Source organism: Anguilla anguilla, chromosome 4 (assembly GCF_013347855.1).
Source record: "Anguilla anguilla isolate fAngAng1 chromosome 4, fAngAng1.pri, whole genome shotgun sequence".
NCBI lineage: Eukaryota > Metazoa > Chordata > Actinopteri > Anguilliformes > Anguillidae > Anguilla > Anguilla anguilla.
This window is the reverse complement of record NC_049204.1, coordinates 65,783,580-65,801,961: the sequence shown is the minus strand read 5'-3', so window position 1 is coordinate 65,801,961 and position 18,382 is coordinate 65,783,580. Positions and strand designations below refer to the sequence as shown.

Genomic DNA, 18,382 nt, shown 5'->3' with positions numbered 1-18,382 from the left:
GTCCCGGGCAATATGGAGCCCTGCGCGAGGCGGCACCGCGGCGATGGCCCCCGCGCGGGCGATAAGAGGCGCGGGACGGAGAACACAACAGGATTACCTCTCGCTGTCAGCGCCCGGCAGGCGGGGGGATATTACCCCCAAACGGATCTCGCACAGGGCCCGACTCCGCCCGTCCTTTCTTTCTTTCTCTATTTATTTTTTTATTATTTCGCTGGAAGAACAATCCGAAATTCGATGCCATGTTTCAGACGGCTAATTCAGCGGGGGGGGGCAGACGGCCGGTTTAATCAGGCGCGGGATTGATCGTCCCACTCGTGCTGGCGGGATGCTTCCGTTTGGGGGGGGGGGGGAGGGGGGGGGGGGGGCGGGGAGCTCTCTCTCTCCCTCTCGAGTGCGCTCAAAACAAAAACAAAAAAAAAGAATCGCGAGAGAAACGAACAACTTGCAGCGCAAAAGAAACGAGGAGGACACAGTTACGCAGTCAATGTCGCGCAAAAAATAAAAATTAAATTCTGAATGTAATACATCTGTGTGTGAGATTTAAGCCTTTATGGTGTGAGATCATAAATATGTGATTAGGGTGTTGTTCAGTGAATGCTGATGCTAATGTTGATGTAACTATCTATACTGGTTATTGAAAGGGTTCTGGGCCACTGACTTAAAACGTTGATAAAACATTCCAAAAAACTTACTCTTCAAACGGTTCCGTGCCAAAATGGTGAGACACTACATGTCACATAATTTTCCACTCGATCTATGAGATGCGAACTTTCATTCACTTCCACAGTAAAGCATTCAGCGCTGAATAAACTTTGAATAAAGCATTTATTTGGGTGGGACCCAGCTACAGGTGGAGTTTTTGTTTTGGCATGTGTTTTGGTGTGTGTTTGGCATGTGTTTGGTGTGTGTGGCATGTGTTTGGTGTGTTTGGTATGTGTTTGGCATGCTTTTAGCATGTGTTTGGTGTGTGTTTGGTGTGTTTGGTGTGTGTTTGGTGTGGGCTTGGCATGTGTTTGGTGTGTGTGGTATGTGTTTGGTGTGTTTGGTATGTGTTTGGCATGCTTTTAGCATGTGTTTGGTGTGTGTTTGGTGTGTTTGGCATGTGTTTGGTGTGGGCTTGGCATGTGTTTGGCATGTGTTTGGTGTGGGCTTGGCATGTGTTTGGCATGTGTTTGGTGTGGGCTTGGCATGTGTTTGGCATGTGTTTGGTGTGGGCTTGGCATGTGTTTGGCATGTGTTTGGCATGTGTTTGGTGTGTGTTTGGCATGGGTTTGGCGTGTGTTTGGCTCCTATGGTTTCAGCAGAGTGGACTGTTGTTTAGTTGAAAGAGTGATGATTCGGTTTAACCGCGCCCCTTCGGAGGTAGCCGGTAGGCCTCCAGCTGTCCGCCGCAAGCTTGCTTTTAGAGTCATATGGGTGGAGATAATTTGGGACGGACCGTGTTTGTTTTGAAGCTCTGAGGAAAATAAGACTTGGCTCTGCCACATACCAAGTCGCTGAGCCTGAAACGCTCTGGAGCTGTTCAGTTCCCCGATGAGATTGATTTCCGCTTTTATTCCCGCTGCTGCGTTTTAAATTTACCGTGAAGACTGAAAACAACAACTTACCAGACACTGGACTTACCCGGCTCAAACTACCAAGGCCTGGAGACCAGCACACACAGAGAGACACAAACACACACACACACACACGCGCACACACACACACACACACACACACACACACACACAGCCTGTCGGAGAGCTGTGGAACTAACACACACACACACACACACACACACACACACACACAGCCTGTCGGAGAGCTGTGGAACCAATACACACACACACACACACACACACACACACAGCCTGTCGGAGAGCTGTGGAACTAACACACACACACACACACACACGCACACACACACACACACAGCCTGTCGGAGAGCTGTGGAACTAACATACACACACACACACACACACACACAGCCTGTCAGAGAGCTGTGGAACCAATACACACACACACACACACACACACAGCCTGTCGGAGAGCTGTGGAACTAACATACACACACACACACACACACACACAGCCTGTCGGAGAGCTGTGGAACTAAAGCCGCGTTTCCACCGCAGGAACTATACCCCGGAACTAGGAACCTTTTGAGGAACTCAGTGCGTTTCCACCGCAGGAACTAGGGTCTAAATTTAGTTCCGGGGGATTTGTTTTACCCCCCAAAAGGTTCCTGCTCGGGGGGTAGTACTTTCCGAAAGTACAGGAACCTTTTGGGTGGAGCTTGCAGCGCTGAATATTTCTGATTGGTCGAGTACTCGTAGCAATTTTTTGTCTATTTTCAGGCGCCATGTTTGAAAATGTGCAGGCGCAAACCGACTTATTTTCATAATAACTTCAAATCAAACTTGTATGTTATGCGGCGCAGTAGCCTACTTTTGCTTATAGCCTGCCAACCTCTTGGAATTATAACGTGTGCTCTTCGGCTCTTTTCTTGCTTTAGTATTCGTTTTATAAAATGCTAAGCATTCGTGCTGGGACAGCATATTACGTACTAAAACATTCAAACGGATTAATTCGGTTGCTGAATATTTTCTTCCGGATTTTCTTTGTTAGCCCGTTGTAATGGTCTCAAAACGTTTGATACAGTTATGTGAGGTATGCGGTAGTTCTGCGTAATTCACATTGGTGATACAGTAAAAGCAAACTGGAAATCACCTTCCGCACTTTTTGTCAGGGTAAAATAACAGGTTAATTCTAGTAATCGTACCTTTAGCTTTTTCAGACTGCCGTAATTTTACTCTGCCATTCTTCAATTCCACAAAAAGACCAGGAAGACTATGGACTAATTTATGGTGCATGGTTCGCATCTGGAGGGCACACTTCGCTGCTCGGCTAGCAGTAACTTCGAAGGAAAACAAACGGTGGCTCTACCACTACTAATTTAAATTTTAACGCAAGTCCGAGTTTTCGTTCTATTCTTGTTATTTTGCGATTAGCCTATATATAAGTGACGATGAGAAAGTAATCAAACAGCAAATTGTTTAGCCTACAACGTGTGCATGTTTTCTGCTGTTGTTGCCAGTTATATTGGAAACGTGAATGCATTCTGTCGCTTCGGATTCAAGACATGAAAGCGAATGTTCGCATAAAAACATAATGAATGTGTTTGAGAGGATATATAAAACAGTTAAAATCTGACTATTGGTCTGTTATATCCTATTTGTTGCATAACGGTCCAAGTTCAACTACCAACGACAGATTTGCTTGACAACGGTAAAATATGCCCAAACAGCTGCAGAAGGTTATTTCAATTCCATGTGATTAAATCGATAAAAATCAATAAATACAAAAGTAACCATATATAGTCATTGTTGGTAACCCGTTGTATATACGTGGAATAAACCCCTCCAGGCTGTCCCGGTTATTAGAAAATAATGTAGGCTACTTCGGTGGTAGTATGGGGTTACAGAAAAAATCATATGACAGATGGACCGACAACGTCGCTTTTTCATACGTCAGTGGGCTAATTTGCCTAATCTTCGCGGGACTTTAGACCCCGGTGGAAACGCAGACAACCATTGGCTGAAGGAACCTTTTAGTTCCTGGTAAAGTAGTTCCTGGGACTGAAAGTTCCGGGTAATTGTGGTGGAAACGCGGCTAAACACACACACACACATACACACACACACACACACACACAGCCTGTCGGAGAGCTGTGGAACTAACATACACACACACACACACACACACACACACAGCCTGTCGGAGAGCTGTGGAACCAACACACACACACACACAGCCTGTCAGAGAGCTGTGGAACCAATACACACACACACACACACACACACACACACACACACACAGCCTGTCGGAGAGCTGTGGAACTAACACACACACACACACACACACACACACACACACAGCCTGTCGGAGAGCTGTGGAACTAACACACACACACACACACACACAGCCTGTGTCTGAGATCTGCAACGATGACACAATGGGACCTTTAAAGTTGAACCACAGACCGTTAATCACATGAACGGCTCCCTCTGGGTCTAATGAGTTTCTGCTGATTTAAGTAGCTGAAGGAATTATGGCGCTGGACATTTCAAAGAAACAGTGCAAGGAAAGCACGTCCAGCGCGTGTCACCTTGGGCTGAATAAATTATGGTTAGTCCAAAGCTCGTCATTTAAAAAAATAAATAAATTTCCCGGAACATGGAACTTCCAGATTGTATTTGCGTAGAGTCAGCGGTAACGTCCCCCGTTACTTTTTTCGCGGAGCGCATGGCTAGCTGCAATCGCGGGCGTTTTCAGGCTGCAGGACCCCGTTGGCGTTGGAGTGGAGTGGTCATGGTCCCACAGAACGTCGCAGTCACACATTGCCTATTACCACGGTACCCGAGCTTTGCTTTGTGTTTTCCCCTGCTTCCTTTTTACAGTTCGGAAATCTGTAGCCTATATTTAAAGTTTTGTAGCCCACTTGGATTTTAAATTTTAGGGGCAGGATTCTGAAAAAAAAAAAAAAAACCCATAGCTCTCCTCTCCAGTACACGTCACAATCACAGAATGTAACGTCAAGAATGAATTAAATCGGAGTTGTAGGCTACGTGTCGGATTACTGTGGTGCGTGCGGAAAAAAAAAAAAACAAGTCCGACTGGTTTTCCGATCAATAACAAAATAACACGGCAACAATGATGCTACAGACAATGCTACAGCCACTGTATGAAATGTGCTATATGAATAAAGATCGATTGATTGATCGATTGATTGATTGATTGATTGATTGATTGATTGAAAACACTGATACGCCGGGGGGGGAAGACGAAAAAACCCCGTGGCTGAGAAACGCAGCGGCCGCAGCCGGGGAACTTTTCCCGCCACTTTGAGGAGAGGCGACGCGCGAAAGCAATTCCCTGCTCCGATCGGCATGGCAACGGGGTGCGGGGGGGGGGGGGGGGGGGGACCTGCGCCGATCCCCGGCTAATGAAATTTGGAAATGTAAAACGACACAGCCGATGATAAACGATGGTGGCGGTGGCGGGGGGGGGGGGGGGGGGGGGGGGGGTAACAGCTCGGGAGCGCGCTGCTCCGTCGCACCGGTCGCTAACCGCAGACCGCTAACTCACGGGGACGGACAGACAGACAGACGGCTGTCGGTTTTGACATCTATAAACGTACAAAATATAGAATCTTTAAGAATAGCTAATTAACGTCTAATTAGTCTGCTTCGTTTTCACTGTCTATTTCTCATGGCCGGTGGACGAGGTTGTCTGTGCACCAAACCGAAGTGGCTTAATTAACCTCAATCAGCTCCAAAACACCCCGTGCTGGGTTTTACCCACTCACACACACTCATTCTCTCCTCTTTTCCCTCTCACACTCTCACTCTCTCCTATTCTCTCTCACTCTCTCACACGCTCACTCATTTCTCACACATACTCTCTCTCCCCTCTTTTCCTTCTCACAGTCCCACTCTGTTCTCTCTCACACACACCCTCACTTCTTTCTGTCACTCTGTTCTCTTCTCTATCACTCTCTCACTCTATCCTCTTTTCTCTCACACTCACTCTCTCTTCTCTCACTCTCACACACTCACATCTTTCTCTCACTCTGTCCACTTTTCTTTCTCACACTCACTCTCTTCCCTGCTGTCCTATAAAGATGATGCAGAGCTGCCCCCCCCCCCCCCCGTCTATATTTACCTCTGGGGAGCGGCAGTTGGAATCTGTCATGTTGCTGTCAAGTTTAGCCAATCACCGTGGTAATGTCTAGGGGGTGGGGGTCGGGGGGATGGGGGTGGGGGGTGCGCTATGGTCCTTCTGTTCATTCCTTCCATCTTCAGCCTCCAGGACCCACCTGGCCCTCACTGGTGAACGCTAGCGTTGCGGTAATTGTAATTGATGGGCTGAATTACCTACACAATCACTGCCTCTTCATTTCAAGTGAACCCTCCATGCCCTCCAGGACCAGCTGTGGCCCAGCACCCACTGCTCGCTAGATTACAGACCGATGCCCTGGACTCAAGACCCCCCCCCCCCCCACGCTCTCCCTCACTCCTCCTCTCCCCCAACTCCCCCCGCCCCCCCCCCCCCACAGCCGGCAGCTCTTCTACTCCCACCTGTTAGCTCTTCTCCCTGCTCTGAGAGCACTTATCCCTAATCAGCCGTGCTGTTTAATAACATTAGAGCGGCTCTTTAATGAGGCCTGCCGTCCCCTCGTATCGTCATGGTGAAGGTTGGGGGGGGGGGGGGGGGCATTTCATGTTTTTGTTCTGGCGGGACCTGCTCCTTGCACAGGAAATGACTCACCCCACTTCCTGTCCCCCGGCAGGCTGTCGGACGGAGTGGGATGAGATCCGCTGCTGGTGGCGGGCGGAGGTGGGCCAGGTGGTCAACGTGTCCTGCGCCGAGGTGTCCCAGCTCTTCAGCAACAACCAAGGTAACCCAGCAACTTCGTCACCACGGTAACCGAGCAGCTTCATCACCAAGGTAACCGAGCAGCTTCATCATCAAGGTAACCGAGCAGCTTCATCAACAAGGTAACCGAGCACCTTCATCACCAAGGTAACCGAGAAGCTTCATGACAAAGGTAACCGAGCAGCTTCATCACCAAGGTAACCGAGCAGCTTCATCACCAAGGTAACCAAGCAGCTTCATCACCAAGGTAACGGGATGGCCGTTAAAATAAAGTTTGGAATCGACCGCCCCGTGATCACAGAACTCCGGCTCTTTCCACTCTGATGCGTTTGTGTCTGCGCCCCCGACTCCTCCCCCAAAGTGCTTCCCGCGGCTGGGAACCGGCCCAAACACAAACACATTAATCGCCTCTCTTGGTAGCGCAGATATCGCAGAGCAGACAGCTACGCCTCCTGATGATACTAACGTAAACACAACCGGAGCCCCAAAAACACTCCACAGTTTGCAGATTAGCTGCTCTTTTTTTTCTTTCTTCTCCATAGCTGGAGAGACTCGGAAATAAACAAACCCTCCTTCCCTCCCACTGCCCCCGGATCCCAAAAACAGGCGCTAAACACACAGTAGGAAGCAGCGCGAGCACTTTACAGTTTAGCAGGCAGAGGTGGAAGCCAGTTGTGTAACAGCAACAGCATGACATCAGGGGTCATGACCTCTGGAGGGGTGGGGGTGGGGGGGAGGGAGGGGGCGGAGCTCCGGGCTTTGATGGATTTGGCTCGGAGTCACGAAAAGAGCAGCGATGGCGCGGGTTCTGCGCTCGCAGGAGCAGCGCGTCGGAGTTTGTTCGTTTTTATTTATGTATTTCTTTTTAAATAAATGAATAAACAAACGGAGGAATGGAGGGGAAGAGATGCGATCAAAGGGAAGGGCCGAGAGTCTGGGAGGGGAGAGGCGCTCGCTTCACGGGGTGACTCACCGCAGAGTGAACGCCAGGGCTGTCTTTCGCCTCCACCCCCCCGCCCCCCCCCAACACCCCCCCCCACCACCCACCCCCACGAGGCCCTCGCAGTCAGAAGATTCTCTCGTTCCTGCTCCTGCTGTTCCATCTCACCAGCTAAATTATGTCCAAGGCAAAATGAATTTTATGTATAAATGTTTTAAATATATATTTAACGTGTCAATAAAATAAATAAAATTTTTTAAAAAAAAACATTGGCAGGCTATCTGACACATTCGCCCACGCTGTAGTCATTGGAGCGCCAGTCCTCAGCAGATCCCCCCCCCACCCACACCCTCCTTCACAGATAAAGCTCAACTTAAGACTCATACCCCCCAACCCCTCCCCAAAACAAAAAACAAAAAAAAACAATGGGTGCATGGGTGATGGGATCTAAACAGAACATATCCTTCGCAGCATGTGTGTGTTTTACCAACACTGCCTAGAGGGGTGTGTGTGTGTGTGTGTGTGTGTGTGTGTGTGCATGTGAGTATGTGTGTGTGTGTGCATGTGTGTGCATGTGTGTGTGCGTGTGAGTATGTGTGTGAGTGTGTGTGTGTGTATGTGCATGTGTGTGTGCGTGTGAGTATGTGTGTGAGTGTGTGAGTGTGTGAGTGTGTGTGTGTGAGTGTGTGTGTGTGTGAGTGTGTGAGTGTGTGTGAGTGTGTGAGTGTGTGTGTGTGAGTGTGTGAGTGTGTGAGTGTGTGAGTGTGTGTGTGTGAGTGTGTGAGTGTGTGAGTGTGTGCATGTGTGTGTGCGTGTGAGTATGTGTGTGAGTGTGTGTGTGTGTATGTGCATGTGTGTGTGCGTGTGAGTATGTGTGTGAGTGTGTGAGTGTGTGAGTGTGTGTGTGTGAGTGTGTGAGTGTGTGTGTGTGTGAGTGTGTGAGTGTGTGTGTGTGTGAGTGTGTGAGTGTGTGTGTGTGAGTGTGTGAGTGTGTGAGTGTGTGTGTGTGTGTGTGTGAGTGTGTGAGTGTGTGTGTGAGTGTGTGAGTGTGTGAGTGTGTGAGTTTTTCCTCCTGAACTTTGCCCCTCTTCCCCGGGTGCCCACTGCATATTCATGCCTGTCAGCCCAGAAGAAGAAACGCTGCTTTTATCTCCCTTCCCCTTCTTCTTCTTCATTTCATTTAGAACTAGAAACATTTCCCTTCTCCCTCTGTCTCTGCACAGTTCTCATAACATTCGCTAAACTGCGTGCTACGACCTTGGTCTTTTGGTTTTCTGTTTGAAGATAACTGCACTGAGCATAATTTAAGTGATGTGCTCATTACTGGAAGTCCAATTACTGTGCTGAGCGGGTACTGCTGTAGAATAACTGTGCTACTGTACGTGACTGTGTGTGTGAGACTGCACTGCTCACCCTCATTAAAAACAGAATACTAATAAATGTGATGATAACAATGCTGATGATAATGCTAATATTGATGATGACAGTGAAGATGATTATGATGATGGTGATGTCAATGAGGATGGTGATGGTGATGGCAATAAAGTTTGATGATGACGAAATGGTGATGATGATGATGAAGTGGTGATGATGAGGATGACGAAGATGATTACTGATGATGATGATGAAGTGAACATGGTGATCATTATGATGATGATGAAGTGAACATGGTGATGATGATGATGAAGTGAACATGGTGATGATGATGATGAAGTGAACATGGTGATGATGATGATGAAGTGAACATGGTGATGACGATGATGATGATGATGATGAAGATGATGATGAAGTGAACATGGTGACGATGATGATGATGATGAAGTGAACATGGTGATGACGATGATGATGATGATGATGATGATGATGATGAAGTGAACATGGTGATGATGATGATGATGATGAAGTGAACATGGTGATGATGATGATGATGGTGATGGATGATGGTGATGATGATGAAGATGATTACTGATGATGATGAAGTGAACATGGTGATCATTATGATGATGATGTAGTGAACATGGTGATGATGATGATGATGATGATGATGATGAAGTGAACATGGTGATGACGATGATGATGATGATGATGAAGATGATGATGAAGTGAACATGGTGATGATGATGATGATGATGAAGTGAACATGGTGATGGTGATGATGATGATGATGAAGATGAAGTGAACATGGTGATGATTATGATGATGGTGATGATGATGAAGGTGATGAAGTGAACATGGTGATGATTATGATGATGGTGATGGTGATGATGATGATGATGATGATGATGATGAAGTGAACATGGTGATGATGATGATGATGATGATGATGAAGTGAACATGGTGATGATTATGATGATGATGAAGTGAACATGGTGATGATGATGATGATGATGATGATGATGATGAAGTGAACATGGTGATGATTATGATGATGGTGATGGATGATGGTGATGATGAAGATGAAGTGAACATGGTGATGATTATGATGATGGTGATGATGATGAAGATGATGATGAAGTGAACATGGTGATGATTATGATGATGGTGATGGATGATGGTGATGATGATGAAGATGATGTCTGTGTGTCCCATTCCAGGCTATATCATTAGGAGCTGCACTAAGGACGGCTGGACGGACCTGTACCCCCCCTACGAGGAGGCCTGTGAATTTGGGGAGGACGATGAGACTGGGTCTGAGGTTGGTGTGGATAGGGGAGGCGGGGCTTACTGAAATACAGGCATGTGGTGACACGACATCATCGTGGGCGGTCTGTAAAGAGATCAAAGACGTCTAGAGCATCAGTCTTGCCAAGGCGACACGATTGGCTGTAAGATGCACCCAGGGAGGAGGGGTCAAGGGGCGGGATTGAACCCTGGGCACCTCAGCTATGATGTCATAGTGGGTGTGCCAAGGAGCAAAGGCACCTGGGCTGCTCCTATAGGCTGGTCCAGCGTTCGGTGAACCCTGCCCTTTATGATGTCAGATTGTGCTCTCCCCACTATGACATCATAATGAGACACGAACAAGATTGAGAACAATGGAGGGAGACCTTTATTTTCTTTTAAATCCTGGTTTAAAAAAATCTTCATTTAAACGGTTACAAATGATCACTCCTGCATTAATTTTGTGAAATCGAATAATCAGCTTAGCGAGCGCCCAGCCTGCCGCGAGCTCAGAGCAGCGCTAGATTACCGCACGCTCGCAGGGTCTGTGCGCAGAGAGAGCCGAAGAGGAACAGAAATAAATGAAAAATAAAACAAGCTCAGTCGGGGGGGGGGGGGGGGTTCCGGTAATGAGCACAGACCCCCCCCCCCCCCACTCCTCTCCCTAGAAACGAGCTTTATCGATCTCCCAGAATCCTCCGCTGATGTCTCCTTAATTCCGTCCTCGATCGCGCCAGTCTATGAGGGTCTCCGGGGGTATGCGCTGTACTGATTGGCTCAGTGAGCGTGTGACGCAGCTACGCAGATTTAGGGGTGGTCGTGGGGGGGTGGGGGTGGGGGGGTGGGGACGGGGGGGTCGATGCTCCTTGTCCGACCGAAACATGTGCACATTTGTCATAATTTGGACTGGAAGGGTTTTTAAAAAAATTGGTTTTTGTTCATTCAGCTGTAATCTAATTTTTGAAAAATATATGGCCAGAGAAATACAGTACTTATTACATTATTTAATCCATAATTCTGCTTTATTATTTTAATAAAGCAGAGATGGAGTCCTTAGTGATGAATGGGAGAGAATCCCTGAGATTCTGTGTGGCTCTTTTGCTCTCTCCTCTCTCTTTCCTCTCTTCTCTCTATCCTTCACCCTTTCCATCTCTCCTTCTCTCCTTCCCTTTCCCTCTGTCCCTCTTTCCTTCCCTCTCTCATCTCTCCTTCTCCCTTTCCCCCGCTCTCTCCCTCTCCTCTCTCTTTTCTTCCCTCTCTCCCACTCTCCTTGACTCCTTTCCCACTTTTCTCTCTCTTCTGCTCCTCACTCCTTCACTCTCCGTCTCCCCTCTGAAAAATAGTGAACCTTGAACATCTTAATGCAATTAAAATGGGTGTTTCCTGGGAAGGTGTCAATGCCACATTGTAACCCTAAAGTACTCTATATTGAATAGGTTTTATCTCAATATTAATTAACAGTCACACGGAGAAATATCCGTTTAAATTGAAAATAAAGGGTTAAAAAATAAATTGCGGCAAAAAAAAAAAAAAAAAAAAAAAGATAGCCAATGTTTTGCATCAGCATTAATACTGAACATTGAGCGTATACAGCATCAAGCTTGTATATACACTTCATTTAAAAAGCTTGAGTGCTCGTGGGAAACCCCTGAAAACATTCGCTGAGCTCGCCTGAAATGTCGGCTACCAGGGCCCCTTCTGCGAAGACGCAGATGTGACGGCGGGCGTTTAAATGCGATTAGGAGCCGCGTGCGCGCGCTAATGAATATTCAGCCGACCCCAGAGCCTGTCCCACTGGCGGCGGTGCCGGGGAGAGAGAGGGGCTCGCCCGCCCGCCCGCCCGCCCGCCCGCAACACGATCAGCGTAATGAAGAAATGTTTAAGGAAACTTAATGCCGCATTAAGGTACGAGGCGTCGAATGCGCGGCGGCAAACTCCCCTCCACCGGGTTGCGAGGGCCGAGCTCGCTTGCCATGGCAACGGACGGACCAATCAGCACGGCCAGGTGTTTTTCACGGCGCGGGGGCAAACAGCCCCTCTCTCTCTCCGCTTCGATTTTACGTTCGAAGGCTTTCCAGGGAGATTTGAAGACGCGGCTCCTTGTCATTTGAAGGAAAGAGGCAGCCAGCCACGCTAAAACAGCGAGATATTTAATCGCCTGCAGGCTGCCTGCACAGGAAGTTGTGCTCGGATACACAGGAAGTTCTGCTCTAACGTGCTGCCTGCACAGGAAGTTGTGCTCTGATACGCAGGACGTTCTGCTCTAACGTGCTGCCTGCACAGGAAGTTTTGCTCTGATACACAGGAAGTTCTGCTCTAACGTGCTGCCTGCACAGGAAGTTGTGCTCTGATACACAGGAAGTTCTGCTCTAACGTGCTGCCTGCACAGGAAGTTGTGCTCTGATACGCAGGAAGTTCTGCTCTGATGCGGTGACTGCACAGGAAGTTGTGGTCTGATACACAGGAAGTTCTGCTCTAACGTGCTGCCTGCACAGGAAGTTGTGCTCTGATACGCAGGAAGTTCTGCTCTAACGTGCTGGCTGCACAGGAAATTCTGCTCTGATACGCAGGAAGTTCTGCTCTAACGTGCTGGCTGCACAGGAAATTCTGCTCTGATACGCAGGAAGTTCTGCTCTAACGTGCTGGCTGCACAGGAAATTCTGCTCTGATACGCAGGAAGTTCTGCTCTGATTCTAGTTCTGAGCCACGCCCATTCGCACTCTCCTGAGCTGATAGAGGGTGAGCCCACGGGATCAGTGCCCACCCATACAAAATTTGAAGAGACTAAAAAAATTGAAGTTAAAAATAAAAACTTGGGAGAAAATAAAAGAAATAGGGGATTAAAGGAGAGATTAGAGAAGATTAGAGAATCGTTTACAGATTAGAGAGGACCTGAAGCAGTTTCCTGTCTCTTAATAAGTTCCTCTTTCTCTTTTCAGACGACGTACTACTCGACATTCAAGCAGGTTTACACCGCGGGCTACGCCACCTCGCTCATCTCCCTCATAACGGCCATCTTTGTGTTCACCGTGTTCAGGTAACGCTTGGCTTCGCTGCAGAGAACCGGTAGCCAACGGCACACCTGAGCTCATTCACCTGCTGCTCCTGCAGAGCCAGGCCAAAGGTCTAGCTCGGCCAGTCCAGAGATTTTCTTCACAATTTTTTAAAGTTTAAAAAAAATATTCAGACAGGGAGAGTCATTGGGTGTAAGGAAGGTTACTGGGGCTTGCAAATAGAGGCCTTTCAGGAGTTCAAGACCATGTTTGACCCAGTATTGGATGCCTTATTGACCAGGAGTTTCCTACCCTGGTCCTGGAGAGCCGCAGGGTCTGCTGGGGTCCCCAGCCCTGGTCCCGGAGAGTCACAGTCTGTGGGTTTTCATTGATGCATATACCTTACAACTGATTAGTTAACTGACAGTCACTGATTCTCCTGTGTAACTACAGAACCTGTGATTACTTGCGCTGCGTCCTGTAATTACATGCATGCTTAAATATGCGTGCTCACAGTCATCCGGATAAAGAAATTAAATATTGAAATGAATGCATAAAAAATTAGCTGTTCTATTTATACTCATCGAACAACAGTTTACGGCAGAACGCATGTGGCTCTGGGGATATTTCACATCGAATTTCCAGTTTCGCAGATGTTTGTGTGTGTACGTGCTGGTATAGAATCTACCTTTTGGTATTTTTTTTCCCCCCACAAACTATTGACCGCGTATTGATTTGCGGTCTGTGGAGCCCTCGCTCTGGAGCCTACAGGGAGCCCGACTGGCTTTGTAGTGAGACATTCAGGCATTTGCCGTTTTTTTTTGGCTGGACCGCAACAGCGGGGCCAGCCCTCTAAACGCGAATGTCTGTGACTGAGTGAGTGACTGAGTGATGAAGTTACACTGTTGGTCGGCCCAGTTATGAAGTCACACCATTGGTCGGCCGAGTTATGAAGTTACACCATTGGTCGGCCGAGTTATGAAGTTACACCATTGGTCGGCCGAGTTATGAAGTTACACCATTGGTCAGCCGAGTTATGAAGTTACACCATTGGTCGGCCGAGTTATGAAGTTACACCATTGTTCGGCCGGATGAAGTGCGTTAAACAGCCCAGCCATACACGAGGTTTTGACCTGGTCTTGTTTTTTTTTTTTTTTTTTTTTGCTGATCTTCATCACAGGAAGTTCCACTGCACCAGAAATTACATCCACATGAACCTGTTCGCCTCCTTCATCCTGCGAGCCAGCTCGGTGTTCATTAAAGACGGCGTGCTCTTCGCAGACGAGACGCTGGACCACTGCTTCATATCCAGCGTGAGTCACACACACGCCGCCTGGCTGCCTGCCCATTCATGCACGCGCGCATGCATTCATTTACTTACGCGTGCGTGTACATACTGCATGCATGCATTACGCGTGTGAATATGCGTGTCTGTATGCATCTACGCATGCATTCATTTACTTACGCGTGCGTGTACAAACCACATGCATGCATTCATTTACTTACGCGTTCGTGTACAAACCGCATGCATGCATTATGCGTGTGAATATGCGTGTCTGTATGCATCTACGCATGCATTCATTTACTTACGCGTGCGTGCACATACTGCATGCATGCATTATGCGTGTGAATATGCGTGTCTGTATGCACCTATGAATGTGGTACAGTATGGATATGTGTGCATGTACATACTGCATGCATGCAAGCATGCGTGTGAATATGCGTGTGTGTATGCATCTATGCATGTGGTACAGTATGGATATGTGTGCATGTACATACTGCATGCATGCAAGCATGCGTGTGAATATGCGTGTGTGTATGCATCTATGCATGTGGTACAGTATGTATATGTGTGTGTGTACATACCGTATGCATGCAAGTATGCGTATGCAAGGGGCAACATAGCTCAGGAGGTAAGACCGATTGTCTGTCGAAGGGTTGCCGGTTCAAACCCTGCCCTGGGCATGTCGAAGTGTCCTTGAGCAAGACACCTAACCCCTAACCCCTAACTGCTCTGGCGAATGAGAGGCATCAATTGTAAAGCGCTTTGGATAAAAGCGCTATATAAATGCAGTCCATTTACCATGTGTGTGAATATGCGTGTTTGTATGCATCTATGCATGTAGTACAGTAGGCATATATGTGTGTGTGTACACACCGTATGCATGCAAGTATGCGTGTTTGTATGCATCTATGCATGTAGTACAGTATGTATATATGTGTGCATGTGTATTCAGGGAGAGTATTTTATTAATTAATTTGCCAGTTTTACTCTAATTACCCACTTAGTTTAGTTATTATACACAGTTGTAACTGATGGCTCTTTCCAGGTGTATCTGCGTTTTAAGTGCTCACATAGGTAAATCTGGACTGACCTGCTCCAGGTAACCCAGGGCTAACGGCAGCTATGGTAATCCAGGGTTGACTGCAGCTATGGTAATCCAGGGCTAACTGCAGCTATGGTAATCCAGGGCTAACTGCAGCTATGGTAATCCAGGGCTAACGGCAGCTATGGTAATCCAGGGTTAACTGCAGCTATGGTAATCCAGGGTTGACTGCAGCTATGGTAATCCAGGGCTAACTGCAGTTATGGTAATCCAGGGTTAACTGCAGCTATGGTAATCCAGGGCTAACGGCAGCTATGGTAATCCAGGGCTAACGGCAGCTATGGTAATCCAGGGTTAACTGCAGCTATGGTAATCCAGGGTTGACTGCAGCTATGGTAATCCAGGGTTGACTGCAGTTATGGTAATCCAGGGTTAACTGCAGCTATGGTAATCCAGGGTTGACTGCAGTTATGGTAATCCAGGGTTGACTGCAGTTATGGTAATCCAGGGCTAACTGCAGTTATGGTAATCCAGGGTTGACTGCAGTTATGGTAATCCAGGGCTAACTGCAGCTATGGTAATCCAGGGTTAACTGCAGCTATGGTAATCCAGGGTTGACTGCAGCTATGGTAAAGAGCCGCTATTTTACTGTGGCACCCATAGTGGGAGCTTTCCATGCGCTGCTCATTAGCTCCACTTCGTTTCGCATTAAAATCAGCAGTGTCCATACGCCCACTTGCTAATAAATTGGCTAGCCTGCCGAGGCATTTACATTACGGTCTGTGTCATTCTGTCAGAAGCCATTTCCTTCTGGTATTTAATACGAAAAGAGGACATGTGGAAGAAGAAGTGATCTCCTTCTGCATTTCCATCATCTACGATTAAAAAGAATTTTTAAAATGCCCTTGAAAATCTAGCCATTTATTCTCAAAAAAAAAAAAAGTCACTGAAAAGTAATTGAAATATGGATATAACTGATGGAGGAAACCCACTTAATTCGGTCCCTGGGCAAGTGCTTGAGGCAGGTGAGAATCATGAGATCACAAGTCTGCAGAACTCAATCACAAGATAGCGGAACACAATCACGATTTTGCAAAACACAAAAGATGGCGGAACACAATCATGAAATAATGAAACGCAACCAATGGATAGATAGTGGAACGCAGTCACAGGATCACAGGACACAATCATGAGAGAGCAGGACTCTCCTTAGTTGTGTTCTCAAGCACACAGCAACCAGACAGAGACAGAGACAGAGACAGAGACAGAGACAGAGACAGAGACAGAGACAGAGACAGAGACAGAGACAGAGACAGAGACAGAGACAGAGACAGAGACAGAGACAGAGACAGAGACAGAGACAGAGACAGAGACAGAGACAGAGACAGAGACAAAGACAGAGACAGAGAAAGAGATAGAGACAGAGACAGAGAGAGAGAGGACTGGAAAAGGAAGGAGTGGAGTTCATTAATCAGCATTCTCATTAAATAGTGCAGAAGAGGCCCTGGATCCAGCCTGATGTGACTCTGGCTCCATTTTGAGAAAGTAAATCTCTTTAGAAAGAGTCCAGATTACAGAATTAAAGTTGGCGGAGGAGTAGTCACAGTATGAAAGGGGAGTTTGATCATGGAAAGGAGGATTAGAGAAGAACAGGTCTGATTATGGGGGGGGGGGGATTGGAGGATAATGGGACTTGGGCAGCTTAAGAGAGGCTCAGAGCCCTTAGCAGTGTTCCTGTAATATGGGATTCATCTTGTGCCTCAATCTGATACGCTGATACGGCTTTAGCCACGCCCACCCCAGGACTACAGCAGTGAGGCCCCTGGGTCAGGGCTGAGAGGCAGCAGGGGTTGCGGGTTTGCATCCCCAGCTGCTGGAGGGACAAAGCCTCGGAATGTGTCGACTGTACAGTGATGCCTCAAGCAGGCGGCAGTGTAGCATAATGGGTAAGGGACTGGCCTTGTAAAAAGTCGCAGGTTCGATTCCCAGGTAGGACACTGCCGTTGTACCCTCGAGCAAGGTACTTGGCCTGCACTGCTTCTCTGTATATCCAGCTGTATAAATGGATACAATGTAAATGCTATGTAAACGTTGTGTAAGTCGCTCTGGATAACAGCGTCTGCTAAATACCTGTAATATAGTGTAATGGTTGGGCTGAAGCTCAAACTAGTCCCACAGGACTGGACTGTTTTTTTATGCCTGGCCAGTAGAGGGCAATGTTTTATTTTGTGTGCGTTTTTTCCCTCCCCATAGGTGGCCTGTAAGTCTGCAGTAGCCTTTTTCCAGTTCTGCATCCTGGCCAATTACTTCTGGCTGCTGGTGGAGGGCATGTACCTGCAGACCCTGCTGGCGCTGACCTTCGTCTCTCAGAAGAAGTACTTCTGGTGGTACATTCTGATTGGCTGGGGTAAGTGCCGAGAGCTCCGCGATTGGCTGGCCCGAGGCATGGGTGGATCCTCTCCACCTCAGTAGTTGGTCTTTCATTGGCTATTTCTCCTCCCCCATTTGGACTGAGTGATTGTTCTTGGCGTGACCGAAAATTTTAAAACAGATTTTATTTGTGAAGTGGTATGGGCAACTCTATAGCTCTATGATTCTTCTCAGAGACTAGTTCAGGTTCTAGAGGTGCGCAGCAGAATCAGCGATACTCATTTGTATTTCAGGTCTGCCGACATCCGTGCTGACTGTGTGGGTGCTCACCAGGTACTTTTACGATGACAGGGGGTACGTATGAGAACTCTTACCCTCCGCGTGGCTCTACGTGTTATTAGTAAAAACTGCCTTGTACTGAAACTGCCCTGCCTGCCGCTGAAGCTGTAAGATGGAGCAGTCCTGTGATATCGTTTTGTTGTGGTGAAATATTAAAGATTTGTTAAATGTTAATATTTTTAAGCAGTTATGGTGATGGATGGGTTTGTGTCACTGCAGCTGCTGGGATGACACGGAAAACGAGTTCATCTGGTGGATCATCAAGGGCCCCATAACCGCCTCACTGCTGGTGAGTCTGTGAGCACCAGTGTGTGAGCACTGCGCATAACCACTGC

General features: G+C 47.6%; 2 protein-coding genes across 2 annotated transcripts in view; both read left to right on the top strand.

Moving 5' to 3' along the window:
* The window catches only part of LOC118225974 (E3 ubiquitin/ISG15 ligase TRIM25-like), a 487,938-nt gene that overhangs the window by 403,163 nt on the left and 66,393 nt on the right, over window positions 1-18,382 (top strand). The gene's annotated exons all lie outside the window — the stretch shown is intronic.
* LOC118226000 (pituitary adenylate cyclase-activating polypeptide type I receptor-like) overlaps window positions 1-18,382 on the top strand; it is a 43,604-nt gene that overhangs the window by 16,002 nt on the left and 9,220 nt on the right. The window contains exons 3-9 of the mRNA XM_035415202.1: window positions 6,332-6,439; window positions 9,952-10,052; window positions 12,958-13,055; window positions 14,192-14,324; window positions 17,592-17,745; window positions 18,002-18,062; window positions 18,267-18,336. Coding sequence (XP_035271093.1) covers window positions 6,332-6,439; window positions 9,952-10,052; window positions 12,958-13,055; window positions 14,192-14,324; window positions 17,592-17,745; window positions 18,002-18,062; window positions 18,267-18,336 — 725 coding nt within the window. The remainder of the gene's footprint in view (window positions 1-6,331; window positions 6,440-9,951; window positions 10,053-12,957; window positions 13,056-14,191; window positions 14,325-17,591; window positions 17,746-18,001; window positions 18,063-18,266; window positions 18,337-18,382) is intronic.